General features: G+C 48.5%; 1 protein-coding gene across 1 annotated transcript in view; it reads left to right on the top strand.

Moving 5' to 3' along the window:
* The first annotated feature begins 211 nt into the window (after positions 1 to 211).
* Positions 212 to 17260, top strand: part of LOC149340978 (uncharacterized) — a 135996-nt gene continuing 118947 nt past the window's right edge. Inside the window, exons 1-2 of the mRNA XM_089549921.1 lie at positions 212 to 564; positions 1799 to 2089. Coding sequence (XP_089406047.1) covers positions 1930 to 2089 — 160 coding nt within the window. The 5' untranslated portion in view covers positions 212 to 564; positions 1799 to 1929. The remainder of the gene's footprint in view (positions 565 to 1798; positions 2090 to 17260) is intronic.

Raw genomic sequence — 17260 nt, 5'->3', positions numbered from 1 at the left:
TCTGTTGCCTCAGTCGGCTGTAGCTATGGCAACCAATGGGTGCTTGGCTTCTTTAAACTGAGATGGCGCCACGCGAAATGCGCTGGCTGCTTCATTCGCTGAACGCCGCGACGCTGCTTGACGCACATGAGCAAGTAAGCTTGTTAGCTGACGCCGCGTCATGAGAAAGAGCAAGTGGCGGTATAAATACACTTGTTTGGACTGTCTTAGCGTTCACTTTCGTTGCATTGGTTCGGAATGACCATCATGAAGCCTAGCTAATGTTCTCTTCCCCTTTTGCACCTTGTCGCTGCCACTGTCGTCAGAGACGCGTCCTTGGCGGTTTTCCTAATCGGGTATTACATTCGATCGTCGCTTGTACCCAAGCACTACGTCTAACTCAAAGGGTGTTGCCGGCTGATTGGTCGTCCGTCAGTTCGCTTTCCGCCTTTCCACTCGACCTGTCAGTGCCCCTCAGGAAGCAGGAAGGAGCAGTTTCGGCGCGGCCAGAGTCAGATCGGATGCCGGCGCCGTCGCGCGGGACGCCTGCTGTCTTCTCGACGCTTGATTGCCCCGGGACACGCGGTACGTGTTCGTTTTATTTGGTACTTTGCGCCGTCTCGTTTTCAGCGAGCGTTGAACTCCTCCAAGCGGCACTGCGACCTTGCGCCCCATCTTCTCAAGTTCGTGCAGCTATAGGTGTGCAGAAAAGCTTTTCTTTGACAGTTCGGAAATTTGTAGGAAGTTCTCGCTGCAGTGCGGAAGGCGCACTTTCGCATTAGAACATAATGTGTGTCGTGTTTAAACCTAAACTACTTCGCAGTCAACACCGTAGGCTGGCGCTCGCGCACGCGTAATAGAAAAACGAACTGGTACTCTCTTGGTTGAGAAAAATATGAAACAGTGGCAGGTGCAGTATGAGACACAAGCAGTGGGAATCCCACGTTATTGATCTGTGCGCCGTGAGTACGCTGGCGTCTGGCATGCGGGCGCGTTGCAAAATTGCGCTTTGTTGGGAACAATTCGCCGCTTTATAAGGATTTCGCGCTTGATTGTATATATAGAACCGGCCTCATGCAGCGCAATATCGTACGCTATAGTTGCGCGCTGATGTATATGCTATCATTTTAATTGCTACTGTTTCAATCAGCGGTCGTTGCTGCGTCCTCAATCACTCCTTGCCATCTTTGACACTGGTGATGTTATCCTTGCAATATATGATACGGTGATATATGTATATAAATATAATATTTTCCCTGTTGCCTTGAACGCCTGTCGTTAGGAGCAAAGAGTGCTGCATGTCGCAATTCTACAGCCTCCATTTTGGCTGCATGCTAGGGGTAGTGCATGGTTATCATGATTTTGCTGCTCCATATATAGTCCTCAGGCTATGTGTCATATCTTTTGCCTTTCTGAGCTATGTTATCTCATTTTTATCAGGTATTTCTTCCATGGCAAGCAATGGTAATTTTTACATATACAGAGCTTGTTAGTTGAGCTCACTTTCATTTTATTGTGTGCTCTCGTATACATATTAATTTCTTGTTCTTCATTCAAAATTTAATGTTTGCTTTGAAAGCAAATTGAGAACTGTGAGGAGCCTGAGCAGTTACGTTCGCTGTATGAAAAGGCGCACTTATCACTATTGTAGTGGCCTAATCAGCCTAGATAGTTGGTGAGATATATTTACACACTGAAAATAACTGCACAGGCTTCAATGCACACATTGCCTGTTGCACGTTCAGCACAGGCTGCTCACAGTTCATGTTGTGGTTATGCGGTCTGCCAGTATAAGAATTCTCTTTTTTGTTACTTTCAGGAGGGCCTTACTACTGTATGCTGGATGATTAGGCTGGCAAGATGGGGCCTGCTGCAAAACACAAATTCCTTTGTACACTTTTTTGCAACGAAGAAGCAGTGCCTTATTAAAGAGCTTCTTCTGTGTGGACCATGGGTTTGAAAACCACAGAGCGACCGCCAACTCCAGGCTTCCTTGAATGCTCACCAAAGACTCTTGCTGATGTACTTGACCCATCTCCTGTCTTGGAAGGAATGGACCATCGCAATGAAATTCCTCGACACCCTGCACTTCAGTGGAGTCTCCCTGGTGGTAAGTTATAGGGTTCTGTAGTTTCTTTGCATTTCCAGGTATTTGCCCTGACGCTAAATTTTCTGGAAACATCTATCGGAATCTGTTCATGAGTAATGACTGTGGTATTATCACCTAATCAGGAAGAAATTTTGGAAAGGTCAGTCAAATTTATTAGACAGCGTTACTAGTTCTTACAAGCAAAATATATGCCATAGTTCTGGTAGCATCAGCAAATTTTAAATGGACCTCATTTATGGTGTCATAATTGCATAATAGAACACAGTAAGCAGTTGCTAATGGTTGGGTCCTAGCAAAGCTAACTGTAGCGAGTGCTTCATTTTATTCTGTATAGATTTTTTCATAAAACAGCTTAAAGAGCTGCAGAGTATCGCTTTTAAAGTTGGGTTATCTGGCCAGGTAGATAACCCGTTTAAGCAGTTCTGCAACATTAAACGATTTATTTACTAGCATGTTGTAATTATATTTATAGTCTACATGTTTTAAGTAGTCAGTGTCAAATAAAATGAAAAGCCATGGGTTGTTCGATTGGAGGAAAGTGAACATTTCAGATAGCTGAGAGAAAAACTGACGCCAACCAATATTTTAATTTTGCCCAACGTTTCGGGACCAACTCGGTCCCTTGCAGACTTGTGTTTCAGTTTTACTTTCCACATTTTGTTCAGCTTGTCTTCTGGTTCCTGCTGCTCATCTAAATTTTTTGAAATTTTCATCAAAGCACTGACAGCATGTTGTGCTTTAGACATGTGAGTTTTGTGCTCGTTTTTTTTTTTTTTTTAGAGAACAGACTAGTGTAGATGTCATCAATGATTAGCCTTTCTATCAAAGTGTAGCTTCAAGCTCCAAAAGTAGTGGTATTTTCTCCTTTTTTCAGCACATCCAGTGAGTGCCTATTACACGAAATGTATGCTTATTATACCATCCCTACAATGCATAAGCAGGCGATTCTTGTTAACTGTGCAGTGTATCTCATAGCATTAGGGCCTTGTTGCCTGATTTCCATGTTATTTTGTCGCAACTATATTCCTACATCTCTCGCAGCACTGGGATCATGATAGTTCGCAGAACCACAAAGTGGCCCTGTGGTTCGCAACTTGTAGTCTACACTAGTGGTCACATTGAGCTTATGGTTTTTAACAAACCCAGCTGCAAAGATAGTCTGTGCATGTATGGTGCCAGGAATAATATGGAGCTCTGCATTACTTCGTGTCGAGTTTACGAAAGGCGCCATTAGTTACTGAAAGCAAGGAAATCGTAGGGAAGGGCTTTCTTTAGTTTCGGTGACTGTCGGTTTCTTTCGTGCACATATCCCAACAAACCATTCTCTCCCTATCCTTGTCTGCTCGTGTCTAGTTGTGGCACGTGGGCTTGTGAATTATTACCCCCTTGATCCATATTGATTTATGCTATCCAAGCCTCATTTGCGAGCTCGGGTACGCCACTGCGCAGTTTTCGTTTTTTTTTTTTTTTTGCTTCCGTTTATTACGAAATCTGACGCATTTGCAAGGGCTGCGCAGTGTTACGTTAATCTGCGCTGAGCGCGCTACGCCCGCGGCACCCACCTCGGCAAGCCCGTTCACAGCCGCGCCGCATTCTACGCGACCCCGGTTACTTCGTCGAACTTGCCGCGCGAATTCAGATTAAGCAGTTCCTGTAATCGCCAGCTGCGGCCCACGTACTTGCGTCGCTAAAACGCCGCGGGCTTTCTCCCTGCGCAGCCTCGAACCCGGGGTACGAGGGGGTTGCTCGTAAAGCGGAACGGGAAATAGAGAAGAGCTCCTCGTCGCCCCCGTCCCTTCCCTGTTTCGTCACACACCGATCGAAGCCGGCCTCGCATGGGTTCGCGGGTAGCGTGGCGGCGCCGAACACGGCCTCTCCCCTGCGTTTGGCTCTGCCGCTAGGTACCGGTGCACTGCGGGCAAGCGTGCCTTCTCCGCTCGTGGTTCGCCGGGTTCTGCATGCCGTGAGTGCGCGTTTTTGCTAATTTAATATTACGTCATACGCGACTTCCTAATTATATCGCATCCCACTCCAGTTGTACAACGGGCCTTGAAAACTCCAGGCCTAGTAAAGTCGCTTTTTCAGCAGCCGGCGCTCCCATACCCGCTGCATTGTTTAGTTTAACTGCGCCCGTTTTGTCCACCAGTCGGCGAATTTAGAATCGTCGCAGCTCGCCCTATTGCGGCTCTGAGCCTACGCTTTTGTCTGGACAGTAGTTGCAAATGGATAAATGTGGAAATTTCGCTTAGATTGAAACACTAAAGCCTTTATTGCATTGTTCGCTATGCGATTTTTGCACTCTCAGGGCACACATATACACATATCGTGAGCAGGGACGGTTCGTGCCGTTGAGGTAAGGGGGCAATACGCCACGTTACCTCATATATTTTCATTTGGAGTGAATATCGCTTTGCAGCCAAGCGATCCAAACTTGCATCACAAGATGGAGTTAGATCCATAGCGTGATGTTCCTGAGCGTTATAGTGTGTTGGACACAAATTTCGAGGCTGGAAGCCGGATGTCATCGATCGTTCCCAGTAGGGTTGAGTGTTCGGTGTCGGTCAAGTGTTCTTTGGACTCAGCTCACTTGTCTAATCCATCTGGCACACTCTGTTTAACCGCCCGTTGTGTGGGGAGGAGCCATGGCTTCGCCGCAGGCTTCATGCGTTGAGGCGACTTCGACAACAGATCTCCTCGGTGCTACCATTTGCAGGAATCTGGCTGAAAAGCTATAAAGGAGGGTGATGAAAAACGGCTTGGTACGTAATGTCACCAGCTTGGATATTAACGAATACTCTTCTGGTCCGAATTATTGGAAGTCGCATTCAACGCTGTGTTTTGCGTGTCTGATATGCCGGAGCCGGTAACATTGGGACTTGGCATAAAAGTCCATGCCGAAGCTGGCTGCAACGAGCACGCGTCTGGACTTTCTCCTGGCATCGATGTCGATGAACTGCTTGTAGATGTAGATATAGATGACTGCATTCGCCCAACTCACTATATAGCGAGTGGGTTGGTATATCTAGCTGTCCTCATGACTCGCTGGAAAGTAAACTAACTTGCTCCTTTTGATATCCGCATGTATGTAAGCTGTGCTCCTGTCGTTACGTCTGTGCCTGTTTGCTTTCTCGATTATATATGCCGGAGAGTCTCCGATTCACTCTCTTGTTGAATTTTGTTCCTTTTCTCTTGTAAGGTATACGTTAGGGGTGTGCTAGACACAGAACTGAAAACCTGGGAACTAGTGACATTAGCGGGATTTTTTACATCCGCATGGCCTTGAAAGAAAGCAGATGTAACATTCAAACTGTGGTTTCGTTTCGCCGATGTTAAAGTCGATACCGTTTCTAGGCTGCACTAATACCGCGCCGGACTCACTGGAGGTATTCGTCCGGCATGTCCACCATGATGGTGAAGCGTGATCTCCGGCATGTCCACTTTGAAGCCTGGCGCATGTTTGTTTAACGGTCAGTTGAACCAGAACACACTGCTGGACTCCAAATGCGGACGTGACTGCCTAGAATAGAATCCACGTGGGCCGTGATGCATAGTGCGCACCGCTCTGCCGCTCGGCATCGTTGAGGAGAAGGCATTGCAATTCCTAAAGGGTAGCTAGCGTGCTTATGCCCATTCGCTGGAGTAACACATGTGGAGATGCCCGCATGCGCCCGTATCGGCGTCGTCGTCATCATCACCATCCATCGTTAGTCAAGTTAATCGTTGGTTAAGTCTACTGCGGTACAGAGTCCTGTCTACGTTCAATGGCTTCCAGTTAGCCCTCTGTTGTGCAGCCACCTCATCTCTGTAAGCATGCTAAGCGCACAAATCTCGCTTTGAGTCCGATCATCAAGAACGAGTACAAACAGGCGCGGGCGCGGATTTGAGCTGCTGCGGAAGCCTCTGCACAAGCGGCCGCGGTGGGCGACTTGGCGGCATTCTGTATATGCGTTCCTGAGCTGCCGCCGCGCAGTTGGGGGCGGGTCGTTGACATGAGTCCGCCGCAGCCCGCGATGACCCTAATTGACCTTCGGGGCCGGTTCGACCGACCCCACTTTCTTTCGCCTTGACTCCTATCACACAGCGCTGTTCATTTGCGCACACACCGCATGATTATGCAGTCTGAAGCTTACAGCGCTGCTGTGTATGTATAGATAGTGTTCCTATTCTTATATAGGAACGCTACGTAGAGAGGAAAGTGTTCAGCGATAAGTGAAAGACAGATGCGTTTATTAATTTGATAGCATTAAAAGGATCACCGATGAAAAAAAATGTAATCGGTCGTAAAATTCGCCCATTGTCTGGAGGTAGGTGATGTCACTTCCGTTAAAGGCACCGACAGCTTCTAATGCTATCGTGTTTCCAACACATAATGTAATTAGATGTTCCTGTGAATTTTTCTAGCTCCATTTCATGGCAGCTACTTGCTCCCTCGAGCTCATCCTTTCGCGCTTGTCGCGGCATCATCTTCCTTCCTCACCTCTAGCATCTAACTTTAACAACGTGTAAGAGCAGCGACCGAACGATGCGGCTGCTGCTGCCACCGTCGGTAGCACCGATCTGTGTTGCTCGCAGTAAAGCATTTCACACACACAGGGTATTTTTGTGTGTGCAGTCGCTTACAGCCATGCTGGAGAGAGAGAGAGAAAAGAAAAGGTTCTTAGTACGCTAGCACTAAAACCCCCAATCTCAGATTTCGCCGATGTTTGTCTTTCGAAAGCCTCTGGTAAGTGGCCCACCAGCCACCGGGTTCTGGGCAACCTGCCAGCAGGCTTTACGGAGAACTATGCAAAGCACTTTGCTGGTAAACACTCTGTGGCCGCAGCAGGCTTTACGGAGAACTATAGAAAACACTTTATTGGTAAACACTCTGTGGCCGCGAGTGGGTTTCGAACCCGCGGCACCACGAACAGATCAGGTTCGCGGGCCACTGCATCAGATTGATTGTAAAACATTTTATTCGCCGGGAAGAGCTTGGCAAGAGGTCGCGTTAAGTGGTTGACAGTGCGCAGCCCTCGACGACTTTGTCAGCCCACTCCACCGCCAAAACTTGCGTTCTGGGGTCAGAGCTAGCCAGCACGGTCTCCCACCGCTCGAGAGAAGGAGCTGTAACTAGATCACCCGGAGGTGGCTCTATTTTGCAGTCCCACAGGATGTGATCGTAGGTGGCTCGTTGGCCACAGTGTTTACAGTTTGGGTTGTAAAGATCTGGATAAACGTGCGCGAGGCGTGATGGGGTGCGTATCGATCTCGTCTGTAGACGACGCCACGTAACCTCTTGTTCTTTAGTCGGGCTTTTGTCCGGAGGGGGGCTCCTCTCTAGTTTAAAATGATTGGTGAGATCATGATATGTGATCATGGAGTCCTTCGTGAAATTCAGGCAGCCAGACTCATCCACTGCCCGGTCGACGAAACCTCGGGCTTTATTGTGGGCTGCCTCGTTCCCCGGATTCCCCGAATGGGCTGGGACCCATATCAATTCGGAATAATTTGGTGAGAATTTGGTTGCGTTAAGGATTCTAAGGGAGGTGTTTGTAATTCGCCCTTTAGCGAAATTATTGATACCCATTTTGGAATCGCTGAGGATGATGCTCTCTTGGATATGCGCTAGGGCGAGGGCTATAGCCGCCTCTTATGCCGTTTCAGAGGATTTCACTGCGTCAGACTACCATGTTATAGGGCGCAGCCGAACACCCCGCGTGTGTAACTGTCAGTCGCTGTTGTTGTCGTTGTTGTTGTTGTTAGGCTGTCGCGCTGCGCTTTGCACGTCGTCGTCTTCGTCAACTTCCATCCATGCGCAACGGATTCAGAACACACCGCTATCGCACTGCCCTTTCAAACCGAGCCTTGAACCGAAACCAAAGTAAAACCCAAGTGCGAGTGCACCTAATTTGCATTTGGCTTAAGCACGCTAAATCGTCCGTCATACATTTTTTTATTTGCATTGAATGCTGGCTTGCTGGACCTTCGAAAATGGTTTGTTGCCCTGGAGAAATTTCTCTCGCAATGCTGTCACTCGTTCTTGACGGTTGCAGCGCATTGCGAGGCTCGCAAAGTTAACGTCCTGAAATTGGGAGCGCAGGCGCTTTTTGCGCGATTGTCTTCGTGTAGCTCGCCAACCGCACGCTGTCTTTCCGGTGCTTCTCATTCATCGCTGCGAGTTGCATGTCTGTGTGCCCGTACAAAGCGATACTTTGGAATGTTCGCGTTTTGCTCGAATTGTAGTTTCCATGAGGTAGAATGGGCCGTTTTCTCGCGTTCAGGTGGGCAAGAGAAAGGGAGGGAGGGAGGAAGGGAGGGAGGGTAGTTAGGGAGCACAGTTAGACACAGAATCATGCAGCGCTGCACTGTACGAAATCGTCCGCTGTTTCCACGGTTATGTGGATACTTGCTTTCTTTTTGCGGGATCACCTGACGTCGCTTTCAAGTGAATCGCCCCATGAGACAAATCGTGCTCTTCTGCTACCGTGCGCAGTGTTGTCATTGTTTCTTTGAGCCTCGAGAGGGTCAGGTTATTAGTATTGCTAGAGGAATTTGGGGCTAGGGTGGTTGATTTCAAGGGACCCCTTGTATAGGTGCCTGGTCTTGGCCCATATTGCGACACAGGCGTCAGTTCAATGGCAATCTCGTGCACGGCCGCTGTAGATAACCCATTGCATAGCGCTTCTTTCGTCAGGTGCCGCAAATGACGTCCCCGGTGATTAAAAGTTCCTGCAAAACGTTATCTAAAAAGAGTTGTGTTTCTCCTCATAAATATAACCCTGCGGTTGACCTACAAGCCATCTTTTCAAACTGGAAGAGGAATTAAATGTTCTTATTGCGCATAAAAAAGCATTCCGGCTGGATCGTCTGTGTGGATCTCGGCGGATCAATTTGAAAGGGGATTCGCCCGCTCTCGGCGCGATTACGCCACTATAGTGTTGGCAAGAGACGCACTTTTTTTTTTTTTTTCAGTGTTGGCAGTTTTCATCTATCGCATGCACCACCCCTCTAATGCGCGTTTTAAAGTGAAACGCAGAAGTTAAAATTGGTTTCGTCATTGAGAGCAAACTAATTGTTCCCCCTTAAACTTCTAGTACCTCCCTGCACATGCTTTACAGACGCTGGATATCGAACAAATTAGACCTGCTATATAAACAGATTCTGTGCCATCCGACAGATCTCGCGTCATCAAGGACGCTATCTCATTGAGCTGCTCAGGGACTGTACAGGAGCGGGTGGCGGTATAGGGTCTGAGTGTGGTGTTTAGTGTCGGCGAGCTACTAGTGTGGAGGGCAGAGCTTTAAGTGAAATCTGTTGAACTTACATCGCTAACCTCCGCCGTGCACACAAGAGCCTGCCGCCCGACACGAAGTCCTGGTCGGTTGCGGCAGGTAGAACGCCATCAGCCAGTGCACCGGCAGGTGAAGGCGGCGCTGAGAAAGTCACCTTTTTCTGAAACGATAAACAAAGCTTCTCCCCCATACCCGTATTGCTAAGATGACAGTGGCGCGACAAGAAGAGCCATCGGTAGCTCTGACACTCTAGCGCCATGTCCTTCTGTTGTCGGTGACTGAGCTCAAGCTGTGGTCCGTGCACTGAGGATCAGGTTATCATATCCCCGAGGAGTAACCTAAACTAACTTAGCTCAGCCTCTTGACCATACATGCGTGCATTCCAGCGCGCCTTAAGCGTGGCCGTGATTTATTACCCCCTCCATTTTTCACTCGCACAACACACGCGACCCTGCGGTCACTTCCTGGACAGTGCTGCTTTGCTATCCCGCGTAAAGAAGACGCCGCAAGATGGCGTTGCAGGCGGTGATGCACTGCGCGGCTCGTGCGGCGCATACCAATTGGGTTTGGCTCGCATTAACCCCCATCCTAATTGTGGTTGTACCGAAAGAACAACATATATAATACGATGACGAGGAGCGTGCGTGAGAGAGGCAGAGGAGACTCCGCGCGCTAGAGGGGCGCGCCTCACGCCTCAGTGGACCCGCTGGGCGCGTACATGCATATCAGCGGACGGGCGCGCATACGGAGTCGAGCAAAGCGCGCACTCCTCGCGCGGTTTGTTGCGTTCTTCGAGCCTGCTATAGCTTCTTTTCCCGTCACTCCCAACTTTCTGCGCTCGCGTGGTTTCCGTTCGAGATGCAGCGAATGCTGCCGGCTTCTTCTTCTTCTTCTTGCCGCTTAGCGATTTCCTTTTGCCTCCGAGATGAGGAAGCGTGGTGATCGGAAACCAGTTCCGACGTTCCTATCATTTATGTCCTTTGCCAATTTTCTTTTTTTTTTTTCTTGCCGTACTTCTCCAGCGGTCGGTCCGGTTTTGTAAACTCGTAGCGCGCTCCCTCCGCGCATGGAGCTGCAGTGCAGTGCGTCTAATCGTTTCGCGCGCGCGCGGTTCAAGGAACCTTGCGGGATTGGTATATCCAGGCTCGCTCCCTTTGTTTACGGGTAGCGCGCGCGTTCCTTCGTGCACTACTCGTGATAGTGTGGTTCGTGTACTATCTCCAAGGCCCTCAGGAAGGAGGGGCGGGACGGCCTCAAATCGAATCGTTTAACGACTAGCAATAATTCAACCGGTGCCGGAACCACCCACCGCGAGCGAACGACCTGCGTCGAGCGGGACTTGGCCGTAATGAAGTCGTTTAGTTGGCCCTACTGGACGCCGCGTGCAGGTTACAGAAACGGCAAACCATTATCAGTGATTTCCCGAGAAGTCCAAGTTAGCAGCGCCGTTTAGGGCTGAGCGGACTGCAGATTATAATGATTAAGAGCCGCATATATGGCTTGACGAGAATTCCCAGTTGGCGATATTCTATGGCTGAAATTAAGAGGGAGAGGTTGGTTTGAGCAGGACGTGCAATGGCGCGGAACCGATAACCGGTGGTCCATCCGAGCGACACAGGAGATGGTTCGCAATGTGAGAGTGGCTGAAGCTGAAGATCAGGGGCAATAAAGGTCCCCGAAGAGAGGCCATTGCCCGGTAGCGTCGGAAACATTATGAATGTGATTAATTTAGGCTTAACATACCTTGAGTGAGGTGCTTGACCCAAGTTTATCCTGAAGAAAGATCAAATAAAGGTACAGTCTTTGCCACAAGTAACAAGGCTGCATAGTTTGTTTCTCACTCGTGTAGTGGAACCCTTGCGGCTTCCCCAAAGATCAAAACGTTTCGAAAAATGAGGTCTAGGGTTCTCCTTGCCTTACAAAGATTTAGAGCTCGATTGGCTGCATAAGTGCTCAACGTCATTAACACTTTTTTTTGGGCAAGTTGGTTCATATTTGAAAACTTTAAAAGGGCGCAAACACACACGACCACAAAGTACAAGAGACGAGACACAAGCGCCGTGCTCAACGATAAGACTGAGAAGGAAGCCATACAACATGGTTACTTCACGTTTGGCAGAGACACTATGCATAAGGCTATCTGGCCGCTTGCGCTGCTTTAATGATAGATTAAGTAGTCGTCATGCCAGGAAAGGTTTGTTGCCCTTGGTCGGTTGATGCGAAGCCGGTTGCTTCCATATTGACTAAGACTGCATATGACTCGGCTGACGACGGTGACTTTGAAAATTTAGTCGCAGCCTGATGGCTTCGTCGAAACCAAATGGAAAGCATACGCGAGGGAACGACATGCTGGTCTTAACAAAACCGGGTGCAAAACGAAGACGTCAAGCTTTTGCAGACGTTACGAAACATGTTTCGGTAAACAAGGTCCTCAGTTTCTGTGCCGGGTTTGGATGGGACGTGTTTTTAGATTCTATTTGTTGTCTAGTCTTCATACCAAGTCTTGGCGTAGCACTAAGTAGAGAGAGCTTCGTTTTCGGACAAAGTACCGGTTTCACTGGGTTCTTGCACCCTGAGTAGATTTCTTAAAAATCTGGTTTAACCCGATCACTATCCGAAAATGCACCATGAGGAAAGTACCGTGCTTACCGCTGCACAATGCTGATGGCACCGCACGTACACGAGAGGGTGTCTTGTAGTTGTTAACAACTACAAGACACCCTCGGCGGAGTTAGTTAACTCTTCAGGCTTTAAACATCTTTGAACGCTTGACTTGATATGTGGGTAAGTATACGGAAAGTATGCTCTAGAAGCGTGCGTTGAGAACAAAGGTAATCACGGAACGTTTTGTTGGCATTACATCGAGCGCTACCCACTCTAACGGCGCCCCGCTTTAAGGAGGTCGAGCTTTTGAGGTGGCCGCTGTGATGTTGAATGCTTTCGCAGTCTACAAAGATCGGGTCTAGCGCAGGCACAGACACGAAAGTGCTGCACAGACAGATGGTAATGGGTGCGATGAAATGATTGTAATAATTGTGAAAAAGTACATGTGTGAGCAGTTTCTTGGTGCAAGATGTCACTGACGTCATTCTGGTGCTGATAACAGTAATGAGCAAACAAGTGGGTGTTTGATGTCCTGCCCCAAAACATCCGCTAATAGCAAATTATTTTCGCTTAAAAAAAAACACGGAAAAGAAAAACAACAAATTCTTAAACTTTTTGTTGAATAGCCCGATTTTCAGTCGAATTTGAATTGTTGAATAGCTAGATAACGACCATTTTCTTTTTTTTTTTTTAACCCCGCAGTTTGGATAAAAATAAAAACCCCGAACGGAAGATACTGACTGTTACTGTCCATGTATACGAAGTATACCATGCGTACCAAGTATTCCAAGTGCTGCACCAATACTGTATGCATAAAAATAGGAATTTGTTGTATCTTATGCGTCTGCGGTTATGTTCGCTTATGTGCCTGCTATTACAGGCCGTGTCGCGTTAGTGAGTGATACAGTTAGAATGACGGACAGCTTGTGAGACGGCGCCTTGTACGTTTTTTTTTCTTCGCTGCACCATCACATAAAACTAAAAAGGACCCTTATTTATTCATCAAAAAGCATGGGATTTGGCAACTGTGGACAGAAGGCCACTGCGCATTATTCGGCAGATTACCGTTGATCGCCCGTTTCAAAGGGATAGCGAACAAAATCATCATCAGCAACGGCTTAAATGTGGCTGAGGGAACTCGAAAGATGAGCAATACGTCAGCATCCCCCGAAATGATTTACAGAACTGACACAGACGAAACATAACATAACTCTTGCGTTTATGTGCCGCCTATGGTGACCCTCGCGCACTCGGTCCCTAACGCACTCTGCGAGAGCACGAACAGAAAAAGTTCTAATTGTCATTTGAGTGCGCCAAGAAGAGTGACGCGTGAGAAGCTCATCCTCGTTCTTGCGTTGTCGCAGGCTTAGATGCGTCTGTCTTGCACGACCATTGTACCAAAGGGTATGACGCGAAATCTTTTTTGGAAGAAAGTATTCAGGCTGTTTGGGAAATGCAGATTGATGGCCTTACACTTTACAAATATGCACGCCACTTATGACAGGCGCCGGTATTTGCATTGGTCGTGTGGTTACCGAGCCCTATCCGTGTTCACAATAAAGGAACCGAACTGTCTGTTGCACCACCATGAAATTTTGGATCGTTGTGCAAACACTTCCGCCTGAGCGTGCAAACGCTTTGCGCTAGGAAGCCACATACAAAAAGAAAGCCAGTTGTGGCCGAGGTATTCATTAGCTTGGGGCCAAACCGGCGCATGGCTTTAGAATGGGTAATTTTAGCCCGACATGGATGCATTTCGTGGCCGTGACAGCCGAGTTAAGTTGTTATGTAACCACTTGATACTGATACACAATCTGGTAATTATGAACACTGCGATCAACTTTTCTCTCCCGCCTTTTTCACCGCGCGCGTGTGAGGCGTATGAGGCCGAAGCCTTGTGCGACGAGTTACACGACCTGTTCTACACGCCCTCTTCCTCTTCCTCTTCCTCTGTTTGCACCGTGGGAGCAGCTCTCCACCATTAGCCAAGACAATCGCATCAGCGCTAGTTTGCGTAACAGGTGCATTGCATGCATACCGCTCGCGACGACCCCTTCCCTTTCTGACTTCGGCTCGCCGCCTCGCCAGTCGCGTATACGTAACGGCGTGAGCAAATACGGCAGCCATTCCGCACCATTACCGAGCTGGGTCACGTGGTCATGGGGACTACCCCCGCCCTCCCCTCTTCTCCCCTCTTTGCCGGCGTGCTCCTTGGGCGTGCCTGTACCAACGCTGTGCTCGCATGTTCTGGGGGATCTATTCTGCATTTCTCTCTTTCTCACTCTAAAACCGTGCAGTGTTGTGAAAGCCAGGGTTGGCGCTAGCCAATAAGTAGCCGAACGCATCGCGCTGTTGGAACGAGAAACTAGATTGAGTCGGTCGGTGCCAATGATAGCATCCTCAAAACGCCCATCAAACATTGTTCTCGCTTACGTGCGAGCAGATTGCTGAATTCGGACCCCGGATTGGCTGGCGCAGGCTGCTTTTGATTCCACAGCACTGCACGGTTTTAGAGAGACCAAGCCCTGTTGCGTGCCCGGCGCCAAAGCCCGGTGATCGTTGCAGCAAGGGCGGATCCCCCGCGGGCGAAGTCGCAGCAGCGCCGCTGTGGGCATCGCGCCGCATCGCCGAGTCCAACCCGGGGGGCTGATCCGCGGGCCAAGCGCGGGGCTTCGCGGGGGGTGAGGCAGCTGGGGCCCGTTGCTGGGGCAACCTTGGCGTGCCCTTCAAAAGCCAGCCGCCGCCGCCACATCCTGACGTCGCCGCTCGAGCAGTGTGACCTCGAAACGGATGACGCCGGCTGATCACGCCCTCCCTTTCTTCGGCGCCATTGCGCGCTATGTGCTGTCTCCCGCGAGGCCCACGGTGGTGGTGGTGGAGGGGAGAGCGGCGTCGAGCTAACTGTCGTTGCCGACGCTTCCTCCTCGTCATCGCTCTGAGATCTCTACGTAGACCGCGTTAGTTAGCCTCCGGCGTCGGGAGCCGGAGTCCTGCGACGACCACCGATTCGGCCGGGTTCATCGGCTCAACCGAAATGCTGTTATCACTTGCATGTATATTCAAGGCGTTTTATTTTATTCAGCAGAGGGGAATTAGAGCAGATTAATTAGGAAGATCTTAGAACAAGTTAGGCAACCAGCGACGTTCTAAAATACCTTGACCGAAGTGTCCCCCTATCAACGTAACCTCGCTTCGAAACAAATGCCGTGTAGCTATAATAGCATTTTATATAAATGCAATGAAACACACTATTTGTTCTCATTTTAATTATTTATACATACTGCAGCCTCGGTGAGGCGCTATTGCAGGAGTGGGATACTATGAAAAAAAACAGAGACAACAAACATACATTCTTGCAATGATAATAACGGATGTTGCCTGCTAAGGAATTCCAACATTCAGTGGTACACCAGTTCCAAGTTCCAAAGTTCAAAAGGTGTTAGTTCATGTTCACGTTTTTTTTTTTAGTAGCTGACTTTTTTTTTGCGCGAATTGGGCATGTTTTCACGGAACAAAGAGACGAGGCGCCGTTCAGAAGTAGCGTCCTATAGCTCCCAGAGCGCGTGAATCCTCAACTTTCTTCTCCTTAGGCGCCACCTGAGGACACCAGACGGCACTATGATCGCTTTTGTTCACTTTCCTGGAGCGAGGACACGCAGCGGTTGTCGAGGGAGTGGTGTGGGGTCATGAGCGAAGTTTGGTTACAAGTAAACTATTTGACCTATTTCGGCGGCATGCAATCTAATATATTTCGAAATCCTTCTGTCCGGGTACGCTGCTCGACCTATGCTCTTTTCGAATTGCTCCTAGTTGTTTGCTGCGGCTAGGGTACGGTTAGCAGGTGGCAGGTGAAGAGTGGGAAATTCCCCTAAACACCACCTGCCACGGTTGGCAGGTGGAGGCTTCACATAGATGTCGACGGTGGACGGTTTTCGCCTTTACGGCCCTCTTAAACCAACAAAAATCTTTTTCAGGCACACACTGTCAGCCGCGGCCGAGCTAATTTACTCTGCATGGAACAATTTTGAATGGATAGATAATTGACTCAGATTCACTTGTAAACTTTTAATTTACACAGTCTTTTTTAATTGAAATTGAAAAGATTTATTTGAGCAGAGCAGTTACAGCATCTGCTGCAGGGGCAGAGGCTAAAGGCTGTGGCGCCTGACGAGGCCTCTGTCCCTCTGCAGTCGACGGAAGTGCAATACAAATTTGAGCATAACAAGAAGGTAAGTTACATAATTAAAACAAAGGTGGATAACTTATGCCATTACAATCACAACATTAACACAGTATGATATGTACAATAATATGCAAGAATATTATACAGAGATTTTGTTTAGTATACAGTACATTGAAGGACACTTATAACAAAAATAAAGTGAAAAACAATGGTACAAGAGAAGGATACATCCTGTGTATGCATGTCATAAGTATTCGTCACTCCCCGTACAAAACACCTGACATCATTAGGACATCTTTAATGTGCTTTTTGAATGTGCTAATACTAGATGTGAAATTCAAGTTACCTTCAAGTTTATTAAGGATCGAAGCCATTTGATAAGGAACTGTTTGTTTACCATAATTGGTTCTGGTTTTTGGCATGCGTCTTTTATTGTGTCGGAAAGGATAAGTAGAGTTTTCTTCCCTGTCGCAAATGTGCAGCTTCCGGAGTTGTACGAACTGAAGTAGTTTATAGTAGTATAGCTGGTCGGCCCTCAGCATAGGTCGAAGTCATGGACGAAGCCATGGACGCGAGGATGCCGTACTAGTTTTAGTGCGATAGCATTAAAAGCCTCATCGGGAAGATGTCTCGTCGGAAGCTAAATTCGCTGATTGGCTGCAAGGAAGTGCCATCACCAGGAAGGAGCATTCCCATTGGCTGAAGGGAAGTGACTTCAGCAGATGGTGGTGACGTCATTCTCGGTACCTTGTCATGCACATTCTTTTGCTTCGTTGCTTGGAGCATTGGAAAAGAATGGTCATCTCCAACTGCGGGACTTTTATTAACGCGGATAGCGTTAAGGCTCGCGTTTAGCGGAGAATCTGGAGGCGCCGGGCGCGCTGAGAAAATGCGGGTTGGTCGAGAAGTTAGTGTGGAGCGTTGGTTTTGGAACCATGATTAAAACATCACATAAATTGCACGTATAAGATCGCAACATGTCTCAAATGTCATTATGACATGTGAGAATGCAAGGGAAATTAATTGCACTGAAAAGAAAGTTTGGGCGAGATGGGAATCGAACCCCTGCCTCTTGAATCCCGAGTCAGACGCGCTATACCCAGAGGCCACCGA

The sequence above is a fragment of the Amblyomma mixtum genome, chromosome 6 (genome assembly GCF_055824585.1).
Source record: "Amblyomma mixtum isolate Tamu chromosome 6, ASM5582458v1, whole genome shotgun sequence".
Classification (NCBI taxonomy): Eukaryota; Metazoa; Arthropoda; class Arachnida; order Ixodida; family Ixodidae; genus Amblyomma; species Amblyomma mixtum.
The sequence above is the reverse complement of the archived record's forward strand: the minus strand, read 5'-3'. Positions and strand labels throughout refer to the sequence as shown.